This window comes from Carlito syrichta, unplaced genomic scaffold (genome assembly GCF_000164805.1).
Source record: "Carlito syrichta isolate Samal-C Ts95f unplaced genomic scaffold, Tarsius_syrichta-2.0.1 Scaffold255663, whole genome shotgun sequence".
Classification (NCBI taxonomy): Eukaryota; Metazoa; Chordata; class Mammalia; order Primates; family Tarsiidae; genus Carlito; species Carlito syrichta.
The window spans coordinates 19,647-30,045 of NW_007199759.1; the positions used below are offsets into that span (position 1 = coordinate 19,647).

Genomic DNA, 10,399 nt, shown 5'->3' on the forward strand with positions numbered 1-10,399 from the left:
TTCCAGCTACTTGGAAGGTTGAGGCGGAAGGATCGCTGAAGCCCAGCAGGTCGAGGCTGCAGTGGCCTGGAGCAGCCACTGCACGCCAGTCTGGGCGACAGTGAGACTCCAACTCAAAATAAAAAATAAATGAAATGCCCCCTGGATGTTTTTATTGGATTCCAGTCCCAAACTTCCTCATTTGAAAATGATAATGTGGGCCATATACTGTATGACCAGAGAACAGAATACGCTCCCAAGACTTTTCAGAGCAGTAGGACTGGGATGAGGCAGTTGAATCACCAGGATGAAGTGGAGCATTGAAGATGAGTGCCTCCTTAAAGAATGCACCTTGTTGGCTGGGTGTGGTGGCAGCCTGTAATCCCAGCACTTTGCGGGGCTGAGGCAAGGGGATTGCCTGAGTCCAGAGGTTCGAGACCAGCCCGGGCAACTTGGTGAGCGCTTGTCTCTAGAGTAAATCGAAAAATAAGCTGGGTGTGGTCGCCCACACCTGTGGTTCCAGCTACCTGGAAGGCTGAAGCAGAGGGATCGCCTAAGCCCAGCAGGGCGAGGCTGTGGTGGCAGTGAGCATGCCACTGCACTTCAGCCTGGGCAATGGCGTGAGACTCCAAAAAAAAAAGAATGCACTTTGCATTGGTTCTGTGTCTTTAAAAAAAAAAAAAGGAAAAAAGAGTGCTCCTAAGAATGCCTCCTGGCAGCCTTACCACAATCTTGACCCTATAAAACAGGATTGAAAAGGTTGCTTGTGGCCAGAGTATAGTTCAGCTACCAGAAGGTTGAGGTGGGAGAATCACTTGAGCCTACAAGTTTGAGTTCTGTTTGCAACAGAGCAAATACCCACCTTTTTTTTTTAGTGGAGTGCATTGGCATGCTCACAGCCACCGCAGCCTTTACCTGCTGGAATCAGGCGATCCTTCCGCCTCATCCTTCCAAGTAGCTGGAACCACAGGCATGTGTCACCACGCTCAGCCAAGAGTTACTTCTTTTTCTCTTTTTTCCCAAGTAGCTGGAACCAGGCGTGCACACCCACACCCGGCTTATTTTTTGATTTATTGTAGAGACGAAGTCTTACCATGATGTTCAGGCTGGTCTCAAACCCTTAAGTTCAGGCAGTTCTCTTGTCTCCGCCTCTCAAAGTGCTGAGATTACAGGCATGAGCCACTGCACCTGGCTTAATTTTTTTTTTTAAAGCACTTTGTAGGACTTAAAAGAAAGAGTAAATGGAGCACTAGGAATAAGCACATTTAGAAGAAAAAATGGAAATCAGTAGCTCGAATTGAGAAGGTTCATGAGAGAATGAAGATAAGATACAAAAGAAAATTTCTTTTTCAGAAAGGGTGTTTGAACAGTAACCCTGGGAGAAGAACCCCTTACCTCCTGGGATGTTTTATGTTTTGCATGTTTTATTTAACTGGAGTGCACAGTCGCATCAAAGTTGCATCTTTTGTTTTTTATTAGGTATTCTATTACTCAACAGGAATCTTCAAGGAAGCTGGCGTTGGGGAACCAATCTATGCCACCATCGGCGCGGGTGTGGTTAACACCATCTTCACCGTAGTTTCTGTAAGTTGGATGGTTTGATCATTTTGAGGGGAAGAAATGAATTCTTATTACAGATGTTCAAAGATGGGTTGTGTATCTTTCAGCCTCCCTAATATCATTTCTTAGACTATTTTGGGGGTTTAATTTTTTTTTTGAGAGTTGGAGTCTCACTCTGTCGCCCAGACTGGAGTGCGGTGGCCGCTCCCACCCACCGCAGCCTCGACCTGCCGGGCTCCGGCGATCCTTCCGCCTCAGCCTTCCGAGTAGCTGGAACTACAGGTGTGCGCTACCACACCCGGTTGATTTTTTGATTTATTGTAGAGATGAGGTCTTGCCAAGTTGCCCAGGCGGGTCTCGAACCCGCGGGCTCAGGCAATCCACTCACCTCAGCCTCCCAAGGCGCAGGATTACAGGCTGAGCCACCGAGCCCAGCTGCAGTTTAATTTTTCTTTGTGAAAAACAGATACACTGAATGATGGGTGGAAGTAGTCTTTACTCTTCAAGGAAATATGGGATAGACGGGAAAGGGGGAGATACGGAAGGGATTATTTAGGATGCTTTGAATTTGGGATTGAAGAAGGGGAGGTGTTTGGAAACTCTCAAAACCATGATTTCCCTGTTTTTACATTAAAACAGCATTCATCAGCACAGAAGACTTCTGTGACCCCAACATATGTGGAGATTTCTCTCCAGTAAGCAAGCAGTCAGTCCTATAGCAGACACCAGCTGGGTGCCCTCTAATTTAACTTTGAGACTGTCTATGTGAAGATAGCACGACATCTCATACACAGGTTGAGGGCCCAGTCCCCATGACTGCCCCACCCTTGGAAACTAGTAGCTAGTCCGGGCCTCTGGAATTTCTGACCAGCTTTAAGTTGGGGTTCTCACGACCCCCTCTTTGCGTTTGACTAGTTGGCTAGAGGAGCTCACAGAACTCAGGGAAACACTTGCTTACATTTACTGGATTACTAGGAAGGATATTTTAAAGGACTTAAATAAGCAGCCAGAAAAAGGGATACATAGGGCGCGGCCTGAAGGGTCCCCAGTGTAGAAGCTTCTGTCCCCATGGAGTTGGGGTACCACCCACTCCAACATGTGGACGTATTCTTGTTCACCTTGTCAGCATCCACTTGTTCAGCTACCCAGAAGCTCCTCAGATCCTGACCTTCAGGCTTCATTGACTGTCCACAATTGAAGTATGGACAACCATGTAGAAATGTGATTGGACATAAAGGGTGATCTAAGCCCAGCAAGACTTGTGTGTTTAAGGGTTTTTTTTGACCTCTCTTTGTAATATTTCTTCCTATAGCATATGGGGCAAGACCCTCTCTGAAATGAGGGTCTTAGAACCCACATATTAGAGTCCTGCCCACAGACTGGAGAAGTTAGGGATTGTGTTTTCTAAAGCCTGCTCCTGAGGCTTAAAGCAGCATCCCATCATTATGACAAAAGACTGTAACAAGTGTTATGGGAGTTATGAACCAGGACCTGTGGACAAAAACATGTATGTGTCATAATATCACAGCAGGTGTGACTATGAAAGTATTCTACTGGTAAGGCAGATTTCAAGTAGCTCATACAGTGTTTTCATGGAAGGGAGAACAAAAGTTTCATAGTTTGTTTTTTTTTTTCCAGCTGTTTCTGGTGGAAAGGGCTGGAAGGAGGACACTCCATATGATAGGCCTTGGAGGAATGGCTTTTTGTTCCCTCCTCATGACCATTTCTCTGCTATTAAAGGTGAGTGCTCTTTGGGTAAAGGAAAGAGAGGGAGAAGGGGAATGGAGAGAGATTCCAGCTGACTGTCTGATACACAGGGTGAGTTGTTAAGGTTGGAGATCATCCATAAATTCAAATTTGAGAGAAGCAGGATGCCCAGGGTTATTCAGAGAGGTGGATCATCAGCGATAGGTGAACTGTTATAGTCCTTAAATGTATGCAACATTCTAGCTTGTTAAAATAAATTACCTGGCCGGTCAGCTTCAACCTGCTGGGCTCAGGCAGTCCTTCTGCCTCAGCCTTCCAGTTAGCTGGAACCACAGGTGTGCACCTCCATACCTGGCCAGTTTTTTTTATTTTTATTTTTTTTTTGACTTGGAGTCTTATTCTGTCACCCAGCAGGCTGGAGTGCAGTGGCACGCTCCCAGCCACCACAGCCGTGACCTGCTGGGCTCAGGTGATCTTTCCACCTCAGCTTTCCGAGTACCGGGAACTTCAGGCACACATCACCAGCTAATTTTTTGATTTATTGTAGAGATGAGGTCTCACCAGGTTGCCCACGCGACCTCCCAAAGTGCTAGGATTATAGGTGTGAGCCACTGTGCCTGGCCTTTTTGATTTATTATTAAGACGAGGTCTCACCAAGTTGCCCAGGCTGGTCTCAAACCTCTGGGCTCAGGCAATCCTCTCACCCTGGCCTCCCAAAGTGCTGAGATTACATCGGCCTAAATTACCTAATTCTTAAAAATAATAATTGAGGTAGTCCCTGTTATAGATGATGAGGTCTCGGTGCAAAATGACACACATGAGATCACATAGCTAGGATTCAAAAACCCAAGGCTTTGGAGGCCAGTGACTGTGTGATGGCCCAGGACAGAAGAGCCTGCCATTAACCAGCAGTCGCCTCCAGGGGACTGGTCGCTGGGTCATGCTATCTTACCATTAACATTTCCTCTTTCCTTCCTCACATAGGACAAGTATGGTTGGATGAGCTTTGTCTGTATCGTGGCTATCTTGATCTTTGTGGCCTTCTTTGAAGTTGGACCAGGCCCCATTCCCTGGTTTATTGTGGCGGAACTCTTCAGCCAGGGACCCCGTCCAGCCGCAGTGGCTGTGGCTGGCTGCTCCAACTGGACCTCCAACTTCCTGGTTGGGTTGCTCTTCCCCTCTGCTGCCGTAAGTAGACTCACCCCATCTTAACACCAACACACAGAAACCGACATGTCTAAGATACGCCTTAGTAATAGAGTGGTCCCCCTCATCTGGGCCAGAGGTCCAAAAACATTCAATGGGAAATTTCAGAAATAAACAATTAGTAAGCTTTAAATTACACACTGTTCCGAGAAAATGAAATTTTTGCTTTGTCCAGCCTAGCACGTGCATCCTCCCTTTGTCTGGGGAATCCACACTGTCTATGCTCCTGCCCATTTGTCTGTTAGTCACTGCAGAGCCTTCTTGATGATTAGACTGACTGCCACAATTTTAAGGAACCCTTATGTTACTTCATCATGGCCTGAAAGGGCGAGGGTAGTGATGCTGGCAATTCAAGATATGCCAGAGAAAATCTGTAATGTGAAAAGGTCAAAGTTCTTGACTTCATAAGGAAATTAAAAAAAACAAAAACAAACTGTATGCTGAGGTTGCTAAGGTCTATGGTAAAAATCTCTGTCCTGGCCGGGCTTGGTGGCTCAGCCTGTAATCCCAGCACTTTGGGAGGCCAAGGTGAGTGGATTGCCCGAGCCCACAGGTTCGAGACCCGCCTGGGCAACTTGGCGAGACCTCATTTCTACAATAAATAAAAAACTAGCCTGGGCGTGGTAGTGCGCGCCTGTAGTTCCAGCTACTTGGAGGGCTAAGGCCGGAAGGATCACTGGAGCCCAGCCGGTCGAGGCTGCGGTGGCCGGGAGCAGCCACTGCACTCCAGTCTGGGCCACAGAGTGAGACTCCAACTCACACACACAAAAAAGAATCTCTGTCCCTGAAATTGTGAAGAAAAAAGAACTGTGTGCTAGTTTTGCTGTCACAATTCAGCTGTAAAAGTTATAGCCGTAATGCATGATAAGGTAAATTTAGTGGCAAAAGCATTAAGTTTGTGGAAGACATGTACAGAAACGTTCTGATTCCCAGAGATGGGATTTAGTGCTTTCTGCCATGCCAGGCATCCACTGAGGGACTTCGGACGTATCCCTCATCAATAAGGGAGGGCAGGCAGATATGTCATTCCAAGACCCCCAGTGGATGCCTGAAGCCTCAGATAGTACTCAACCCTTTATGTGCTATATTGCCTTTTCTTATGTATGTATGTAACTATATTAAATTTAATTTATAATTAGGCACCATAAAATATTCAGTGAAGGCCAGCCTGTAATGCCAGCACTTGGGAGGCCAAGGCAAGTGAATTGCCTGAGCCCGTGGGGTTGAGACCACCCAGGCAACTTGGTGAGACCTCATCTCTACAATAAAAAATAAAAAAAACAGCCAGGCGTTGGTAGCACGCGTCTGTAATTCTGGCTACTTGGAAGGTTGAGGCTGAAGGATCGCTGGAGTTCAGCAGGTTGATGCTGGGATGACAGTGAGCGTGCCACTCAACTCCAGCCAGGGCAATGTAGTGAGACTTCAACTAACAAAAAAAAAAGGATTCAATAAGAATAATCACAATATAATGTAATAAAAGTTCAAGAATATGGTCTCTCTCTCTGAAAATATCCTATTGTACTGCATTCACCCTTTTTTCTGAGTTGGAGTCTCCCAGTCACCCAGACTGGAGTGCAGTAGCCACTCCCGGCCACCGCAGCCTCAACCTGCTGGGCTCCGCGATCCTTCCACCTCAGCCTTCCAAGTAGCTGGAACTACAGGCGCACGCTACCACATCTGGCTGATTTTTTGATTTATTGTAAAGATGAGATCTGGCCAAGTTGCCCAGGCCGGTCTCGAACCCGCGGGCTCAGGCAATCCACTCACCTCAGCCTCCCAAAGCATGGGATTACAGGCTGAGCCACTGAGCCCGGCTACATTTACCCTTCTCTTGCGAAAGATCTGATAACCAACATGGCTCCTGAGTGACTGACAGGCGGGTAGTGTCTATAGGGTGGATCTACCAGACAAAGGGATGATTCATGTCTCAGGGAGACAGCTGGTGCAAGATTTCATCACACTACTCTGAATAGCATTCAATTTAAACTTATGAATTTGCCGAGCGCGGTGACTCATGCCTGTAATCCCAGTATTTTGGGAGATGGAAGTGAGGAGTGCCTGAGCCCAGGAGTTCAAGGCCAGCCTGGGCAACTTGGTAAGACCTCGTCTCTACAGTACATTTTTTTTTTTTAATTAGCCTGACTTGGTGGCATGTGCCTGTAGTTCCAGCTACTTGGAAAGCTGAGGTGGAAGTGTCGCCCAAGCCCAGCAGGCTGAGGTTGCAGAGGCTGTGAGCATGTCACTGCACTCCAGCCTTGGCAACAGTGTGAGACTCTGACTCAAAAAGAAAACACGCATTTTTTTTATTTCTGGAATTTTCCATTGGACCATGAGTAACACACTACAGACTGTCTAGTTGCGGATAAGGGAGGATGACTATAGTTACTGAGAAAGATGAAAGATTAGCAGGGGCTTTGAGCTAGAGATCCCCCCTCATTGTCACAACATATCGGGGGGGGGGGAAATGACAGAAAAGATTGTAACAGGAAGTAAAATTTAGAACTTCACTAATCTGAGAGGATGCAGTTACAGCTTCGCCTAGAAACAGAATGATAGTGCTAAGTCTCAAAGGATTCCAAACCCATAATGAATCACCATTAATGGCTTCATGGCCTTAAAGACTCACTAGGTTTAGAATGTTAAATCAGGTAGGTCCTGTTATAAATCAAGCGGAGCTGATTTGTTGCGTAAAGGAACTTGCAACGGATATCTTATGCAATAGAATCCATTTCCTATTTGCATGAATTTTTTCAGAAACCAAGATTTGAAAAATAATCCTCTAAACTACTCAGTTGGTATTTGGAAGCAGCTAACATTGGTGAATAGGAAAAGGCATGACACACCCAGACACAAATGTAGAGAAATATAGTAAGTCAGCAGTGGAATCATGTGAATCCCTAAAGACATACGTAATAGTTGGGCCGGGTGCAGTGACTCAGCCTGTAATCCCAGCACTTTGGGAGACCAAGGCGAGAGGATTGCCTGAGCCCACGGGTTTGAGACCCGCCTGGGCAACTTGGTGAGACCTCGTCTCTACAATCAATCACAAAAACTAGCTGGACGTGGTGGCATGTGTCTGTAGTTCCAGCTATGTGGAAGGCTGAGGTGGAAGGATCCCCGAAGTCCATCAGGTGGAGGCTGTGGTGGCCCTGATTGTGCCGCTGCACTCCAGCCTGGGTGACAAGAGCGAGGCTCCAACTCAGTAAAAGAGAAAAGAAATATGGAAGAGTTATAGCTTGAAGCCTGTTGGAAATATGAATGAGAAGGAAATTGAATTTGTCAGTTCTCAGATTTTTGTGTCACCTCCCCTTTTTCCTATCCTTTCTTAGTACTACTTAGGAGCCTACGTTTTTATCGTCTTCACCGCCTTCCTGGTTACCTTCTTGATCTTCACCTTCTTCAAAGTCCCTGAGACCCGTGGCAGGACTTTTGAGGAGATCACCCGGGCCTTTGAAGGGCAGACACAGGAGGCCGCCAGATCCGCGAAGGACCCCATCATGGAGATGAACAGGGTCCAGCCTGAGAAGGAGTCCACCACCAACGTCTAAGCCCTCCCTCCTTCCACCTCCTCTCGACCTGGGAGAGCAGCCTCAGGACGAGCCCAGGACTGCTCCTGAGTGCTGCTACTTGGCTCCGTCCTCGTCCCCCACACTCCATGAGCACTCCAGTGCTGGGGTTAGCTGGATTTTCAGTGGCTTTTCAGATACTTCATTTCTTGGACATTCTCTTCTGTTGAGGAGAGACCAAGGGAACCTACCTTCATTTCAGGAGGGACTGACCACTTGGCATGAGACAGCTCTGCCACCTCTTCCCCCCTTGGGTTCTCGTATTGCCCCACTGGGGCATTTGGGTGGAGGAAGAGGGAATAAGGGGCGGTTCCCCCAACCTCAGACTCACCGGGGAGCAGATACACACACGGTGTGGAAGGCTGAGGGGGGTAGTGTAGGAGCGCCTTCCTTACTTCTGTACAGCAGATCAACTTGAGTTTTATTTATTTTATCTTCCGGTTTCATTGCAGAAATATTTATTTTTTTAAGTGTAAAGTAAGTTTACCAAATGGAAAACATAAGGGAATTGAGGTTAGAGGGAGGTGTTTGAGGAGAGGTTAGAGGAAAGAAAATTCGGTGCTGGAGAGGGGTTAAGATGCAATAAGAATTTGCAGGAGAAATGATTATTATGGTGTGGAGGGTGTATGATGAGTGCCTGAGGTTAGCACGCTGCCTCTTAACAATTTCTGTCCTTCAGGTGGAAATTCTTGACTTTCATTTCTCAGAAAAGTCATGTGCCTGTGTAAAAAGGCTACTGATTTACTTTGGAGCATTTTTCTTTAAGATTATAGTTTATATGTAGTATTACTTGAAATCTAGGACTGTTCACTAAGATGGGCATTGTAGTTTATGGCGGTTAATGCTTCTACTTTTGGATGAAGTCCAGGGAAGGAAAAGTTATTTCTAGAAAACCTCTTCCCCTCACTGGACCAAACTTCTTACCCTTGTAGTAGAGTCCTAATTTGTAAGCAATCCCACCCCCCATCTGGTTGGAGAGCCATCCAAATAGGGAAACTAAAAGAACTGGTTCTTGGGAGAGGGTTGGTGTTTCTCCATTTTGTTTTTAAGGAGATTTTAGGTGTTGTTTTTTTGTTTTATTTTCACCTGTAGCTTTAGAGGAATTCAGAAGAGAATACTCATGGCTAACTTGGAATTTGTAACCTCAGTTCTAGGAGAGAATTTTTCCTAGACGATTATTATCTACTTTAAGTGTGTTGTTGCTTTCAGGTCATGGCATGCTTGTCTATATCTGTTACCATGTGACCGTGGTACTATGCCAAGTGACCATGGGGACTTGAATCTTTCCAGTAGACCACACTTGAGGTAGGATGAGTCAATGTGCAGTGTAGCCCACACTTGAGAGTATGAATGTATGTGCACTGTCACTTTGCTCTGGGTGGAAGTAGTTTATTGGTGACTTTTTTCCTCTGTTCCTGTAGCCCCTTTTTGGGTAGAATGTATCGAAACCCACCCCGTCGCCCCTCTGTACATAAATAAGCTGCCTCTGCTGGGCGGAATTTACATCCCGGACTTCAGAATTCACTCATCTGGCTACCTTTTCCTGTTGGAAGGCAGGGACAACTTCCTAAGTCATTTTTGGTTTTTTGTTTTTTTTTGAGCGGAGGATCTCATTCTGTTGCCCAGGTGGAGTACAGTGACAAGGATCACGGCTCGCCACAAACAACCTCGACCTCCTCGGGTCAAGTAGTCCTCCTTCCTCAGACTCCCAAAAGTGCTGGGACCACCACGTCCAGCCCTAGAACTTTCTGTCTTGAGGTTGACAGTCGAGGGTTCAGCCTCAATCTGGATCCAGACGATGGGAATGGCAAAGAAAGTGAACTCAGGGCGTCTGGCCTCTGGGGGCCTGAAGGGGGATTGTGGGGGGAAGGAAGGCTGGGTCCCCCCTGGAGCATCTCGGAAGATCAGAGGCGGTGGAGGGCCGTCGTCCTGCCACAGGTCACAGGCGCCTCGGTGGCCCTCTCCCAGTCTGGGGGTGTTTTTATAGATGAAGAGTGGGCCCTGATGACACTCGGCCCCCTCCCCTTTTCCTCTGTCGCTTGATCTCCCTTTCCCTTCTTGGTGCTTACACATTTGAGACCCTTTAGCCAAACCCTGGCCAAGAACGATATTTTAGCTCTCCATTCTCACCGTTCCCTCTGGTCATTGAGGCTTTGGATAAAAGCATCACTATGGCCCTCCTCTAACTGCATCTCTACTTCTGGTTCCTCGAGCCGTGTGAGTGGCCAGGAAGGCAGGATGGATATTTTCCCACTTCTCGGTGACCAGGTTGTGAATGTGTCCATATGGGTTTTCTATTATCCATGTTACTATGGTTCTTCGTTTTAAAATAAAAATTCCAAATGTATATATGATATCACAGGCTCGTTCATTTATTTTTA

General features: G+C 46.8%; 1 protein-coding gene across 2 annotated transcripts in view; it reads left to right on the forward strand.

The window, feature by feature from the left end:
- SLC2A3 (solute carrier family 2 member 3) overlaps positions 1 to 8,044 on the forward strand; it is a 15,629-nt gene extending 7,585 nt beyond the window's left edge. For both annotated transcript variants that reach the window (XM_008052077.2, XM_021709555.1), the window contains exons 7-10: positions 1,459 to 1,563; positions 3,178 to 3,279; positions 4,231 to 4,434; positions 7,782 to 8,044. In XM_008052077.2, coding sequence (XP_008050268.1) covers positions 1,459 to 1,563; positions 3,178 to 3,279; positions 4,231 to 4,434; positions 7,782 to 8,000 — 630 coding nt within the window. In that variant the 3' untranslated portion in view covers positions 8,001 to 8,044. The remainder of the gene's footprint in view (positions 1 to 1,458; positions 1,564 to 3,177; positions 3,280 to 4,230; positions 4,435 to 7,781) is intronic.
- The last annotated feature ends 2,355 nt before the right edge of the window (positions 8,045 to 10,399 follow it).